This window comes from Bufo bufo, chromosome 6 (genome assembly GCF_905171765.1).
Source record: "Bufo bufo chromosome 6, aBufBuf1.1, whole genome shotgun sequence".
NCBI classification, from domain to species: domain Eukaryota; kingdom Metazoa; phylum Chordata; class Amphibia; order Anura; family Bufonidae; genus Bufo; species Bufo bufo.
The window spans coordinates 232854831-232871697 of NC_053394.1; the positions used below are offsets into that span (position 1 = coordinate 232854831).

General features: G+C 39.4%; 1 protein-coding gene across 1 annotated transcript in view; it reads left to right on the forward strand.

The window, feature by feature from the left end:
* CDHR1 (cadherin related family member 1) overlaps positions 1-16867 on the forward strand; it is a 191453-nt gene that overhangs the window by 61865 nt on the left and 112721 nt on the right. Inside the window, exons 5-7 of the mRNA XM_040436306.1 lie at positions 3771-3860; positions 4116-4202; positions 8863-8979. Of these exons, the coding sequence (XP_040292240.1) occupies positions 3771-3860; positions 4116-4202; positions 8863-8979 (294 nt within the window). The remainder of the gene's footprint in view (positions 1-3770; positions 3861-4115; positions 4203-8862; positions 8980-16867) is intronic.

A 16867-nucleotide genomic window follows, 5' to 3' on the forward strand; every position in this document is an offset into this window, starting at 1 on the left:
TACCATAAATCCTCCCCCAAGAATGAGACGACACTTCACTTTGAGGGTTAAAACAGGAACTGACTTTATTTAGACATAGCACACCTACTTTAAACCCCCCAACAGCCTAATTTACATACAATAGGGCACATAGATGACTATGGTACAAGGAAGGGTGGGGCCAGACAATAGCAAGGGCTGATGGGAGATGGAGGAGGGACAGAGCAGCTAGATTACTGGTCTCCCAGTGTCCCTGAGACAACATCTTGCTGGGGAAACAATGGGACAGGAAAAAGGGGGAGGGGAAGAGGCACAGAAAAGCAATGACTTCAACATAGTAAACATTACAGTTTACAATACATAGCAATACAATTTAACCGAACCAATAATAACATACATAATATTAAAGACAGCCTGAATGCAATCTGCTACACAGTCTTAAAGGGGCATTGTTCCTAAAAGTCATAATATGTCCACGGATGGCCATTAAAGGGCCAGTAGCAGCAATATAAAATACCACATGCCCAAATTGCATTCAAACGTACAAATTTACCAGGGGCCATAGTCAGCAGGTAGGAGGCGGGTAGCCAGGCCTCTCCAATGCCCAGTGGCGAGGCGGGTTCCGCCACAATGTGGCCCTGTGTGAACTGACTAGCAAGTTGAGTATGCACACAGCGATTCTATATATCTATAAGGGTCTGTCAGAGATAGAGGAGTCATTTCTTGGCAATCTCCAGCAGTCCCATAGACTTTGAATTGAGTGGTAGTGCTTGACCATTGCCATATTCAATGGGCAGTGGCATTTTCACCATGGAGGCAGACTACATACATGGCTGCTATGGGGCTATGGTGAGACGGCCTGGTGCTGAACTCATTCTCCTGCTTCACACAGGAAACCACAGCATTTTTCTGCAGCCACCAGTAGATTGATTTTTACAGTTTACATTCAGTTAAATGATAACTGTATAAATTCCTATGCAGTGAGCTCCCTCTAGTGGTGGCTGCAAGCTGACAGTTTTATAATACAGGGTGGGCCATTTATATGGATAGACCTTAATAAAAATGGGAATGGTTTGTGATATTAACTTCCTATTTTTGGAACATTAGTATATGTGGGGGGGAAAACTTTTCAAGATGGGTGGTGACCATGGTGGCCATTTTGAAGTCGGCCATTTTGAATCCAACTTTTGTTTTTTCAATAGGAAGAAGGTCATGTGACACATCAAACTTATTGGGAATTTCACAAGAAAAACAATGGTAACTTTATTCTTTCATGAGTTATTTACAAGTTTCTGACTACTTATAAACTGTGTTCAATGTGCTGCCCATTGTGTTGGATTGTCAATGCAACCCTCTTCTCCTACTCTTCACACACTGATAGCAACACCGCAGGAGAAATGCTAGCACAGGCTTCCAGTATCCGTAGTTTCAGGTGCTGCACATCTCGTATCTTCACAGCATAGACAATTGCCTTCAGATGACCCCAAAGATAAAAGTCTAAGGGGGTCAGATCGGCAGACCTTGGGGGCCATTCAACTGGCCCACGACGACCAATCCACTTTCCAGGAAACTGTTCATCTAGGAATGCTCGGACCTGGCACCCATAATGTGGTGGTGCACCATCTTGCTGGAAAAACTCAGGGAACGTGCCAGCTTCAGTGCATAAAGATGGAAAAACATCTTCATGTAGCAATTTCGCATATCCAGTGGCCTTGAGGTTTCCATTGATGAAGAATGGCCCCACTATCTTTGTACCCCATATACCACACCATACCATCAATTTTTTTGTTCCAACAGTCTTGGAGGGATCTATCCAATGTGGGTTAGTGTCAGACCAATAGCGGTGGTTTTGTTTGTTAACTTCACCATTCACATAAAAGTTTGTCTCATCACTGAACAAAATCTTCTGCGTAAACTGAGGGTCCTGTTCCAATTTTTGTTTTGCCCATTCTGCAAATTCCGTGCGCCGATTTGGGTCATCCTCGTTGAGATGCTGCAGTAGCTGGAGTTTGTAAGGGTGCCATTTGTGAGTAGCTAATATCCGCCAAAGGGATGTTCGACTAATGCCACTCTCCAGTGACATGCGGCGAGTGCTACGGTGTGGGCTCTTGCTGAATGAAGCTAGGACAGCCACTGATGTTTCTTCATTAGAGACAGATTTCATGCGTCCACATTTTGGCAAATCCAACACTGAACCAGTTTCACGAAACTTAGCAAGCAGTTTGCTAACTGTAGCATGGGAGATGGGTGGTCTCGTAGGGTGTCTTGCATTGAAATCTGCCGGTTACTGCGTTCACCAGACATCAACACAATTTCTATCCGCTCCTCACGTGTTAACCTCGGCGACATGTCAATGGCTGTAAACAAAGAGAAACTTGTAAATAACTCATGAAAGAATAAAGTTACGTTAAAACCAAGCACACTATTCTTTTTCTTGTGAAATTCCCAATAAGTTTGATGTGTCACATGACCCTCTTCCTATTGAAAAAACAAAAGTTGGATTCAAAATGGCCGACCTCAAAATGGCCGCCATGGTACCACCCATCTTGAAAAGTTTCCCCCCTCACATATACTAATGTGCCACAAACAGGAAGTTAATATCACCAACCATTCCCATTTTATTACGGTGTATCCATATAAATGGCCCACCCTGTACATTAAGGAGAAGCAGAGGATTTAGAGCTTTGTGAGGAATATTTATCAATGTATTTATTCCAGTTGTCTGGTGAAAATACACTGAGAAATATGGTGTTCATATTAAGCACATATTCATAAAGCACCTGTTCTACTTTTTCCAACTTAGAAGTCAGGAAAAGTAGTTGAGACAGGTATGTTTATTTAAAAATGTCTACAAAATAATAAATAAGGCAGAAATCTCATGGCCCTTACTATGTTTTGCTTTTGGACCCTATGAAATCTGTGTTTGCCCCTGAAAATGGCTGTTGATGGAGCATCATGTGACCAGTCCATCCATCAGCAGCCTCCCCTGCCTTACAGAGGTGAGCTAGCACATGCGCAGTCCATCTGCAGTGTATGACTATGGAGGCGACTGATGGATGAGAATGGTCACATGACCCTTCATCAGTAGCCATTTTGGGATTTCAGTACCAGGCTGCAGGTAAGAAACAGTGCTTCAAAACAACAATTAAGCATATTAAACCATCAACCTATGGTTTAGTAACAGCGTTTGATTAGCTACCTTTATGTGCTGTTCCCTGCAGCAATGAAGATATAGTGGCCAACCCTTTGAACTACAGACTTTGCTAAAGAGACTTTGTCCTAGAATATACAGTACTAAGCAAATAGCTTAAAAGACATTACTGGAAAGAAATAAAATTAGACCACTACCTTCATACAATATGTAATAAAGTGCAGGTGCACACTACTATAGCTGACATGCTTAAGCAAACAAAAGTATATGTAGTATGTGTAGATGTCTTCAGGATAGGCCAACAATATTTGATCGGCAGGGGTCCAACACCACACCAAACAGCTGTTCTGCAGCAACGTTCTGCTTTGGGACACCAGTGGGGACAGTCATTGACTGCTGAGAGGCATGTGACCCCAGCCTTCTGAAAGTCCACAGGATAGGGACTGGAAAACTGCTGAATGGAGCCAGGGAGCTGCAACATAGTGGCAGGTAGAAGGTGAGTATGAGTTTTCTAACAGGTACAACACGCTGCAGGGCTTTGTTAGAAAGTACAAAAACCTGAGCAACCCATTTAAAATGAAAAGTAAAATTTTAAAGCACTGAAATTATGTTATGCCCAATTATTTTAAACTCATTGCAGGTATCTGAAAGAGTCCGAATTCTGGTGACAGACGCCAATGATGAGAGTCCAGAGTTCCTGAATACACCTTATATTGTGAATGTGCCTGAGGTATAGTTAATATCCACCGTTTTCTTGGAGGGATGGAGATATGGGCTTTTATTCAGGTTTCAGCACTATATTTATCATTATGAGTCCACTTTATTAATCTCTCTATGGATCCTCCATCAGTCATTAGTGATGAGGGAGGGGTACAAGGGCTGAAAAGTTCCTGAAATCAATAAGAGCTTGAAAAACCAGAGCATTCATGTGTTTTTTTTTACCCATACTGTTAAATTTAAATGTAATTTATTTTGTGTTTTCTAGGACACTCTTCCTGGAAGTAGCATTTTCCAGGTGGAGGCAGTAGACAAAGATACAGGGTCTGGTGGAAGTATTACATATTTAGTACAGGTACGTTACTTTTATTTCATAGATGTTGCCTGTTTGTTAGTTTGAGCATTGATATTTTAAATGTACTGTAATAATACTGTTCATAGTTTATATAAAATTTGTCTGTGATTAGTGAGATGTAAGCATGGTCCAAATGATGTATTCTCTAGGCATAGTGTGTTATTTTCATTATTTATTGCTAACATAATATGCAAATTGATCTACCTTTACTCAATTTGTTTTTTTTATAACTAATTGAAGTAGCAAACATAATTTGCTATCTGTAAAAAATGCAATAGAAAAATCTAAATCAATTCAATATTTGGGGTGACTACCCTTTGCCTTCAAAACAGCATCAATTCTTCTAGGTATGCTTTCACACAGTTTTTGAGCAAACTCGTCAGGAAGGTTCTTCTAAACATGTTAGAGAACATTAGATCCTCTATGGAAGCTTTTCATATCATTCTTTCTTTTCATGTAATACCAGACAGATGTGATGATGTTGAGATCAGGGCTGTGTGAGGCCCATATTATCACTTCCAGGACTCCTTGTTCTTCTTCACGCTGAAAATAGCTCTTAATGCCACTGGCTGTATGTGTTTGATTGCTGTCCTGCTGCAGAATATATTTGGAGCCAACCAAACATCTCCCTGATGGTATTGCATGATGGTTTAGTATCTGTATTTCTCAGCACCGAGGACTCCATTAATCCTGACCAAATCCCTGGCTCCATTTACTGATAAATTAATGCAGCAGATAAAAGACACATCATGCTTACTTCCCTTTGAAATTAGAAGATGTCCAGTGCCATGAGAAGAAATGCCAGAAACCAGTGGGACCTAGGTACACTCATCTATTGTTCAGAGAAGTCTGGCCAGAAGTGGTCTTCAGGGAAGAAAAAAGCCATAACTTCAATGTAGAAATAAGGCCAAGTGACTCCTCTTTGCATGAAAACATAGGAACTAGGGTGCCAAAAAAGGAAACAGGTGCTCTGGACCAATAAGTTGAAATGTGAAATATTTGGCTGTAATAGAAGGCAGTTTGCCGAAGGGTTGGTACAGTAATAAGTATTTGCAGCTAACAGTTAAGCACGGTGGAGGTTCCTTGCAAGAGAATGAATTTCAGCGAATGGAATTAGGGATTTGGTCAATAATAATGGTGTTCTCAATGTTGAGAAACACAAGTGGATACTTATTTATCATGCAATAGTGCCTCCAAATTTATTCAGCAGCAGGAAAATGACCCAAAACGTACAGAAAGCATCATTAAAAACTCTCTTCAGTGTAAAAGAAGAACATAGAGTCCTGGAAGTCATGATATGGCCCCCACAGAGCCCTGATCTCAACATCATCACAGAAGATCTGTGGTTAGTTCTCCATGATCTCTGGAACAACCTCTCTGCCAAGTTCCTTCAAAAACTATGTGCAAGTCTACCTAGAAGAACTGATGCTGTTTTGAAGGCAAAGGATGGTCACACCAAATATTGATTTGATTTCAATTTCATTTTTGGTCATTCACTTTACATTTTCTTAATTCTATTAACTAAATTGTGTTCAATTATATTATTGAATGCCTAAAACTTTTGTATTTACCTAATTTTAAGACCTTCTAAGGACCAGATATTTTTCTGTGTCAGGCGCCATAGTTCCTCAGTTCCTCCTTCATACACAGATCAGATTTTCTGCTACCTGGCTATAAAACATTGTACTGTTAGATCCTCCAGAGAAGGAACAGCATTTTTATTTATTTATTATGAAATAAACAGTAAGCCCTAAAATGAAATTGCATATAAGAGCCCTTGCCAGCAAATTTAGGTAGTCTTCTTTACATAAAACAGGAAACAGGAATGCAAGCCCCTTTAATAGTTTAATACTGTAGCAGGGAATTATACTATACTGTATATTGCGCTGCTTTTCGACTCCCCATTCTTCTTTTTCCCTCTTTTGAGCTGACTGTTTGATGGTAAACCAATCATCCAGTTTTGTTAGGCCCTAGGGTGTCATGAACTGATAGATGCTGGCTCCTTTTCCTAGCACAACACCTGTTCTGCAAATCAGATGAATAACACATCACCTTATATAGGGATACATCATATCATTATCTTTTAACCCTGTTAAGCTAGTGGAAGGGAAAATGCTTTAAAGTGTACAGTATTACACTTTTATTTACTGTAAATGTTTATTCTAACAAAGGTGTTTCTATTTTTTTCATAAATGAGTGTCTCTTTATTTATATGAATATCGATAAACTTATATATAGATTTATTACAGCACTGTACTCTAACATTTTCTATAAAGTTTACAGTATATAATGTATGTACTACATAGCTTCTAATATTTAGTACTATTGCTACAGAATAGAGAAGATGTTGATTCAAACTGGTACCAGATGAACAGTACTGGAGCCTGTATTGTCTGGCACATAGACGCTGCCTGTCAAGTAGGCCTAACCTAAAGTCCCATATACAGTGGCTTTACAATCATAATTGTATGCTTTTGCCAATATATGTAGCCTTCCCCTCGTCCTGCTCCCATATCACTGAGGTGCCCAAATGACATTGATGTATATATGAGTACATCTTGTGAAGTATTTACATCTACATTTTTTCAGCAAATGCCCTTTTCCCATGGCCTTCTTATAGGCAAATTTGACCCTGTATATGAAAACAGTCACTGAAATCTACTGGAAGCAATTAGTTAGTGGATATCTAGTTTAAAGGGAGTGTGTCACCTATGATCGTGACAGATATCCCTTTGTTTTACAGTGATTTTATTTTCTGATTGTAATTTTTTTTATTCTTTTCCTGAACATGATAAGAAAGGCCTCCATCTTGCCTCAGCTGTTGTTAACAACATTTAGAGATATATTTTAAAGGAGACAACATGGGCTATAGACACAATTTGGAGGGGACTCATTGACTTCTAAGTGTAGATCACCTATTGTGAATGGTACATCCTGTATTATCTATGTATAGGCACTATTTTTTAATCCTATGTGTGATGATATGATATAACTACTGAAAGATTATCTGTACAGACTAAGAAATGATGGCAATTATTAGGCCTAGTGGCCAGTGCAAAATGTGCAGGATTTTAGGATTATCTAATATAGATAGTGACATGGAAAATTAAAAATATCACAAATATACTTTAAAAATGTTTACTATGAAAAGGGGCAAATTATTTTTAACTATTATTATTTATTTGAAAGCTCCATTAATTCCATGGTGCTGTACATCAAGAGGCGGTTACTAATATATAATATAAAAATACAATAAACTAGAAACTATTAACAGACTGATACAGAGGGGAAGATGACCCTGCCCACCAGAGCTTACAATCTACAAGGGAAGGGGAAAGAACACATCCCTAGGTGAGGGTAACTGCTCATTTGGCTGTGTGGTGGCACCATGCTTTTTGAAGGTGGTAGGCCACGAACCTGCAAGACTGGAGAAAGCATTGCGCTATTAACTGTAATGGATAGGTCAAGTAGGGGGGCTGAGTGACATGGGGGAAAGACTATGAATTCAGCTTTCTCCCTGTTGAGTTTTAGAAAGCGGGAGGAGAAGAATTCAGATATAGCTGACAGACGCACTTCGATTCTGGATAGCAGGGAAGTGACATCTGGGCCAGAAAGGTAGATTTTAGTGTCATCAGCATAGAGGTGGTATTGGAAGCCATGGAACTCTATGAGCTATCCTAGGCCGAATGTGTAAATAAAGAAATTAGGGGACCCAGGACAGAGCATTGAAAGACACCAACAGAGAGGGGGCGTGTTGAGGAGGTGGTAGATCAATGGAAAAACTGAAGGTTCTGTGGGTGAGGTATGAGGAGATCCAGGAGAGCGCCAGGTCTTTGATGCCAAGGTAATAGAGGGTGTGTAACAGGAGAGATTGGTCAATAGTATCAAAGGCAGAGGAAAGGTCAAAGAGGAGGAGCACAGAGTAATGACGATTAGCTTTGGAATTTAGCAGATTGCTGGCGACTTTGGTTAGGGCAGTTTCAGTGGAATGATTGGGTCTAAGGCCGGACTGCAGCTGGTCAAAAAGTGAGTGGGATGACAGGTGGGAGGACAGTTTGAGATTACATGTTGTTCTAGGAGTTTTTATGAGAATGGGAGTAGTGAGATAGGTGATAGCTGGATAAAGAGTATGGGTCTAGGGAAGGCTTCTTGAGTTCAGGTGTGAGGTTGGGGATTAGGTGGGATAGGATTGCACTTGCTAATCTATTATGATTGTCCATATTGCCTCAATATTGACTGGCATGGCCGTCACTGCTCATCTTTAGTAATACGTAAACAAAAAAATAAAAGCCCTGTGGATACTGCAATGTAATGTTCATGTAATTCACTTATTCACATAGATCAGTAAACCACATATACCATGTCCAGTTTAGGCACTGTGCCCAAAGAATCAATTAGAATCTATTACGCTTATGTGGTATCCGCTCAAATAAAGAAATGAGAGATTCATTATTTTTTCCTATAGATTTCTTTATTTTTTTATGAAGCGTAGAACTATGGTTAAGCAGCTTGTAGCAAGGCAGATTAGACCTTCTTAATGGTACTTACTGTAAATGAAGCAGTGAGCTATGTTGAGTTATTTTCAGCAGGGATGTCCTGAGCAAATTCAACACTCTAAAAAAAGATCATTTATGACACAGATAACACCTTTTATTTTTAGGACTCACATAGCACGAAATTCACAGTAGATCGCCATAGCGGTGTTCTTCGTATCAAAGCTGGAGTGTCATTGGACTTTGAAAAATCAAGAACTCATTTTGTCACAGTTCTAGCCAAGGTATGTAGTCTATTTTATTAGCACAGTTAAAAAAGCTGCAAATGTCCTAAAATATTGCCAAAAAAACTTACCTTTTCAATCCCCTGCTTTTCCAGTTCTCTGCCCATTAATCCGGAATAATCATTGCAGAGACCCTAACATTTATGGTCCACCTGACCTAGGTCTACGCAGTTGAATATCTCTGAGATTCCCACTTTTATTTATTTTTAATTTTTTTTTAATTTTTTTTTTATTGAATAAAACTGTTACTATATACCAGCAATTTGTTTTAAATAAATGACACATGGATTCTTCCAAATGAGGTGTGCACAACCACTCTATATAGTATATTGATCCTCTGCCCATCTTTGTTTATAGGCTGCCACATGGCCTCTATGGTCATGTCCTGTATTGGCATTAGGTTATCATGAGCTGAAGCCATCAATTTCAGCATCTAATGTGTATGGGGGCTTCGTGATTCTCTCCTAACAGATGATATAGCGGAAAAGAAGGATGAGGCATTTTGAATTTAAACTTCCGAATCATTTTGCCTCTAGCCATTGAAAACACATGCATACTGAACCAAATGAGGTGTGCATGTGTGTGGAATGGCTGTCAATCGAATGAGTGGTGGCATCATTGTTTGTTGGTGGGGGGGAGATTGAAGAGCTAACAATTTTTATATAAGACATTTACAGATTTTTGTTAGTTTTTTGCTAAGGTTTGAACAATGAGATGACCTCTTTAAAGTTTTTCTCATCATTACATAAATTCCTTTTGTTACCTGTCATTAAGGCCTCATGCACACACGAATGTATTTTCTTTCCATGATCGTTCTGTTCCGTTCCGCAAGATTCGGAATGCGCACGGATAATTTAGCAAATCTGACATGTGTCACTTTATGTGCTAATAACTTTGGAATACTTTTATTTATCCAAGCTATTCTGAGATTGTTTTCTCGTGACATCTCGTACTTAATGTTAGGAGTAAATTTGGGTCATTAAGTTTTACCTTTATATTATAAAAAATCCTAAATTTCCAGAAAATGTGCAAAAATTTGTATTTTATAAATTTGAATTTCTATGTATTAAAGTCAGATAGTGATATCTCATTGGATAGTTTTTACTTAAGATTCCTTATATCTCTACTTTATGTTGACATCATTTTGAAAGTCACATTTTATTTATTTTATAGAATTTAAGAAGCAATTTTTCAACTTTTCTATAAAAATTTCAAAACCAACTTTTTCAAAGACCAATTCAGTTCTGAAGTCACTTTGAGGTCCTTACATAATAGAAACCACCCATAGATGACCCCATTTTAGAAACTAAACCCCTCAAATTACTTAAAACTGTTTTTTTGCAAACTATGTTAACTATGTTAACTATGTTAATATGTTAATTGAGGTGAAATTTACAATTTTCTGTTTTTGTGCAGATTTTTATATTTAATCAAATTTTTTTCTATAACACAGCAAGAATTAACAGCAAAATTAACCTTAATATTTATTACCCTGATTCTGCAGTTTACAGAAACACCCCATATATGATCGTTAACTTCTGTATGGGTGCACGGCAGGGTTCAGAAAGATAGGATCAATATATGGTTTTGGAGAGCAGATTTGCTGGAATAGCTTTTGAGTGTCATGTCATATTTGAATGCACACTAGGGCAACAGTAAAAACCGTCCAAAAGTGACTCCATTTTGGAAACTACACCCCTTAAATAACTAATTGAGGGGTTTACTGACCACTTACCTCAGAGGCGTTGCATAATATTTAGAAACACATGGGTGTGAAAATGAAAACTAAGAAGACAGGTTGGCATTAGCAGGAGGTGCTCAAACCCACATGCAGTTGTGCATATATATAGGGGAGCAAATCCTGCACTTGTGGCCCGTTGCTAATGGCAATCCCCAGCAAAATGCATACAATGGAGGATGCCCGCGGCGAACCACAAGTACCACAATAGACATCCTACACAAGGTAACAAGTGCGGATGTCATAATTAATATAACAATATAACAAAACAATAACAAACACAGGTGCACTCTGCAGTCTCACTAAATCCTCAAACTGATTTTAAAATTGAGAGATTAGTCAACATGTCCTACGGTGTAGAACATGTCTAAGCCCGGACACCACGACAAGGTTTCTCAAGTAGCCCGGGACCCTACACTCTCCTACCTGAGCCGTATGGGCGATACCAGGAGCCAGTGGGCAAATTACAGGAGCATAAGGCCGACTCACAAACAACTCACCAGTTACCTCCAGCATGTGGCCATGCTTGCAATGGGAGGAGGGAGGAGTCTGTGAGTCCCACTCAAGACTTGCTGATATGTCCCAGGCCTCACAGGTGCACCTAAATGTAGCCTGTAGATGGAAAACAGGCACATTTAAATAGGAGTTTATACACCTCCAGGAATCTATATATACAAACTAAGAAGACAGGTTGGCATTAGCAGGAGGTGCTCAAACCCACATGCAGTTGTGCATATATATAGGGGAGCAAATCCTGCACTTGTGGCCCGTTGCTAATGGCAATCCCCAACAAAATGCATACAATGGAGGATGCCCGCGGCGAACCACAAGTACCACAATAGACATCCTACACAAGGTAACAAGTGCGGATGTCATAATTAATATAACAATATAACAAAACAATAACAAACACAGGTGCACTCTGCAGTCTCACTAAATCCTCAAACTGATTTTAAAATTGAGAGATTAGTCAACATGTCCTACGGTGTAGAACATGTCTAAGCCCGGACACCACGACAAGGTTTCTCAAGTAGCCCGGGACCCTATGAAAAATTAAATTTCTTACAAGAAAAAATTGCCAAAAAGACCAAATTTTTCACTTTAACAAGGAATAACAGGAGAAAATGCACCCCATAATTTGTTACCCATTATCTCCTGAATACGACAACACTAGTAATGAACGAGCACCAAAGTATTCGGCCCGAACACATTGCTATATTTGTGTGCTCGGCCGAGCACCCGAGTATAATGGAAGTCAACCAGGCACCCCCTGCTCGGAAGAGAAGAGGGTGTCTGGTTCATAAAAAAAGGTTAGAAATTGATGGAAACCCCATCAAAATGGTTTGGAAACAGAATTAAGAGGATAGCTGGATGCGTCTTAGACTCCTATTATGTACAACAGACAACCACACAAAGGCTACATGCCAAAAGCCAGGTATGTGCAAGCCATCAATCTATCCATGAGACAGATACAATGGCAGCCTTGTGCACTATGAGATATTCCAAACCAGCTTTCATCTGACTGAGAACTAGTAAACCTTAAAGTTATTTTGCATCTGTTGGATGGCTTGGGTGGACCTGCACACCTAGATCAATATAATTAGTGTGACAAAAAGTTTTCTGATTGTACTAACATAATATTCAATAACCTTTCTATACAGTTTTGTCATGTAAAAACTCATTTGCATAAACATGGGTATATGGGAAAGACATGCAAATGAGCAGAATCTGCCTTGTCAGCTGTCATAAGACTATGAAAACCAATAGATGGCGCTATTGAGATATGAACAGCTCCCTCTATTGGTTTTACAGTCTTATGACAAGTCTAATATTCTTGTCAGAAGACTATGAAACCAATAGAGGGTGCTATTCATAACTCAATAGCGCTATCTATTGGTTTCATAGTCTTCTGACAAGAATATTAGACTGAGTCTTATGACAAGCTTATTAGTGTAGCCTTTTGCATGGAAAATTCGCAATAAAAATTCACGATTAGAATATTAGCGATCTACACTAGGATGATATCTGACACTGGGAAAGCTAAGTAATAACTCAGTGATAAAATCTGACACTGGGAAAGCTGGGTAATAATTCAGTGATAAAATCTGACACTGGGAAAGCTTGATAATAACTCGTGATCTACACTGACTTATTACCCAGCTTTTCTAGTGTTAGATATTATCACTGACTTACTACATAATTATTACATAATATTTTCTATATTGCTATATATTTGCTTTTTAGAATATTGCGAATATTCTAAAAAACGAATATAGAGCAATATAGCGAATATAATCTCAGCAAATAGTCTTGTCATAACACTATGCAACTAATAGAGTGCGCTGTTCATGAGTCATGATTCATGACTCATGAATCATGACTCATGAATAGCGCCCTCTATTAATTGCATAGTGTTATGTGACAAGACTATTCGCTGTTGTGAGTGAATAGTCTTGTCATAACACTGTGCAACTAATAGAGGGCGCTGTTATCATGACTCATGAATCATCACTCATCAACAGCGCCATCTATTAGTTGCATAGTGTTATGTGACAAGACTATTCGCTGTTGTGAGTAAATAGTCTTGTCATAATACTATGCAACTAATAGATGGCGCTGTTCATGAGAGATTCTGCTCATTTGCATGTCTTTCCCATATTCCCATGTTTATGCAAATTCGTTTTTACATAACAAAACTTTCTAGAAAGGTTATTGAATATTAAGTTAGGACAATACGAAAACCTTTTGTCGCCCTAATGATATTGATCTAGGTGTGCAGGTCCACCCAAGCTATCCAACAGATGCAAAATAACTTTGAGATTTACTGGTTCTCAGTCAGATGAGAGCTGGTTTGGAATATCTCATAGTGCACAAGGCTGCCATTGTAAGGTATGCTGGCTGTTATCTGTCTCATGTATAGATGGATGGCTTGCACATGTGTGGTTGTCTATTGTATGTTGTACATAATAGGAGTCTAAGATGCATCCAGCTATCCTCTTAATGCTGTTGCCAAACTATTTTAATGGGGTTTCCATCAATTTCTAATCTTTTTTATGATCCAGACACCCTCTTCTCTTCTGAGCTGGGGTTCTCCCATTGACTTCCATTATATTTAATTGTATTCGAGCACCCAAATTATTTGGCCGAGAACTTGAATCTGACGAGCATAGTGATGCTCGAGCCGAACAGCAGTTTGGCCGAGCATGTTCGCTCATCACTAGACAACACCCTGTATGTGGTTGTAAACTGCTGTATGAGCAGACGGCAGAATTCAAAAAGAAAGGAATGGCATCTGCATTTTCTAATATAACATTTGCTGAAATAGATTTTAAGGGACAAAACTTTTTAATTTTTTTGTTGACTGAGCTGTGTGGGGGCTCATTTTTTGCGGGGTGAGCTTTAGTTTTTAACAGAACCATTTTTGGGTACATATGACTTTTTGATCGCTTTAATTTTTTATGAGGTAAAGTGGCTAATATTGCAATTCTGCCAGTGTTTTTTTTTTACTTTTTAGTTTTTATGGGGTTCTCCATGTGGTATATTTGATAAGATGGTTGTATTCTGTGGGTTAATACGGTTCTGATGATACCAAATTTATATTGTTTTATTCGTGTTCTACTACTTTTATATCATAAAATCACTTTTTATAAAAGTTTTTTCTTTTGCATCACCAAATCGAAGACCCATAACTTTTTGATTTTTCCTTCAATGTAGCTGAGTGAGAGCTTTTTTCTTTCAGGACGGGCTGTAATTTTTATTGGTACAATTTTGGGGTCTATATGGCTTTTTAAGTGCTTTTAATAAAAAAAATTAGGAGGTGCAGCGGGCAAAAATTTTATTTCTGTCAGTGTTTTTTATTTTTATTTTTTATGGGGGTTTCCATATGATATATTTGATATGATAATTTTATTCTGTGGGATGATACTGTTATGGCAACACAAAAATTGTATAGTTTTTTTTTCATTTTCTACCACTTTTAAATCATAAAATCACTTTTTATTAAACTATTTCTTTTTTGCATCACCAAAATCTGAAATACATAACTTTTTAATTTTTCCGTCAACATAGTTGTATGAGGGCTTATTTTTAGTGGGATGGGCTGTAGTTTTTATTGGTATCATTTTTAAGATGCATATGAGTATTTGATCACATTTTATTATTTTTGTTTATTTTTATTTTTTTACAGCGTTCACCACGCAGTATTGGTACTGTGATCAGTTTATAGATCAAGTCATTACGGACACAGCAATATCAATTATGTGTAGTTTATTTATTTATTTATTTTTTTAATCTCTTGTAAATGAGTGGATGTAGGAAATTTTTTTTCTTTTTTCTTATTCTCACACTTTTTTTTTATCAAGTCCCACTCGGATCTTGAAGACCCAGTGGGGCTTAATGATTGGCTGTACTATACATTGCAATGCTCTTGCATTGCAAAGTATAATACTATCAGTTTTACACTGATAGATGGCAACACTGGACGCCTTTGCAAGGTGCCCAGTTGCCATGGCAACCAAAGGGCTGCTGCCATCGCAGCGAGGCAGCCCGATGGTTGAGAGAGGGATCATCCCCCCTCTGTTAACCGGTGGATGCTGATGACAGCGGCATCTAAGGGGTTATAGCAGAGTGCCAGCATACAGCTGACACTCACTGCTGATGGTGGCGGCTCAGGAATCGAGCCCCCGCCATCAGATACAGTAGGGGGACCGCATAAGGGGGCACAGATGAGGGCTGGGGAGGGGACATAGAGTTGGGCAGAGGACTTGGATGGGGGAAGAGGACATGGATGGGGCAGGCAGGCACAGTTGCCGACACAGCGCGTGGTTGGCAAATTTGGAGGCAGAGGGCACAGAGGGGGGGCACAGATTGTGGCAGGGGGCACATATCAGGGTGCACATATTGGGGGCACACAGCAACCAGTGCCTGATTTCAGGCTTTGATCTGCAGAGTGCAGATCTGAGCCTGAAACCGGCACTTTTACACTGCAGCGATCCGCACAGACTAACCAATTGGAGCGATTGCTGGAAAGGGACCACTCTGATTGGTGCATTGCCGGCATTACTGGACTCTGCACTGTCCCTGACAGTGGCAGTGCAGGGGCAGAAGCTTTAATCCAAGCGTTTTGCAGTGCTTGGATTAAAGAGGTGCCATAACGTTTATATACGTGCTAGCTGCACGGGGCATGTGCAGATAGCACGTATATAGCTGCATGGCAGTCGTGAAAGGGTTAAATCATATATGGTAGCAACACATTCTTTTTCTAATCTGTTTTTATTTTTTGATTACATATTTATTTTCTGTTTCCTGAAAATGATTATGTGGGTGGCGATCTTGGCTGAGCTTTTTCTTAACAGCATTTACACAGCAATAAAAAAAATTGCTTTACGGCAGCTCCATGGGCCATAGACAATGGTTAGGGGGAGACCTCATTTACTTCTATGAGAGAGTTTTCTAGGCATGCTCTGTGATCTATGCAAAGGTCATTATACAAGGAAGAGCTATGGGTTTGCTGGACCAAGGAAGTCCAAGAACGCTGTGAGACGCCCCACGTGCTGGAAAACGAGCGGCTTCCTCTGTGATCCACCAGACTTGATAAAGGGGTCATGCACCCCGAAACGCGTTGTCTCTGAGTAAATCGAATTCTTTCTGACCATTGGTTGTGGACTTGCGCCCTTCCTTGGTCCAGCAAACCCATAGCTCTCACACTCACCCGATTGGCGGTTTGGCTCCGACCGAAGGGTGTTTGGACAAGACCGGCGGCACCAACCAATCCCAACGAGTATACAACCTTCATTGTAGTTGCACCCAATTAGGTGCAACTCTGACAGGTGAGTATATTACCTCCCCTAAGCAAGGGAAAACAGTAATTTACATACTTATTCTATGAGCGCCTTCTCTTTTTGTTGTCTAAAAATGCATTATACAAGGAAAGAACAGATAGCATGTGACAATCAGCTATTGTGAATGGTGAATTCTGTCTTATCTATACAAAGAGGACATATCTCCTTATCATTACAGGCAGGTTTAGAATAATGTATAACTGCAGTAAACTTTACACAGGATGACGATCTAGCAGATTCTCGGGGAGGAAGTGTTCCTTCCAGACAATCAGCTGATGACTAGCAGAGGAGACTGGTGCATTTACATGCA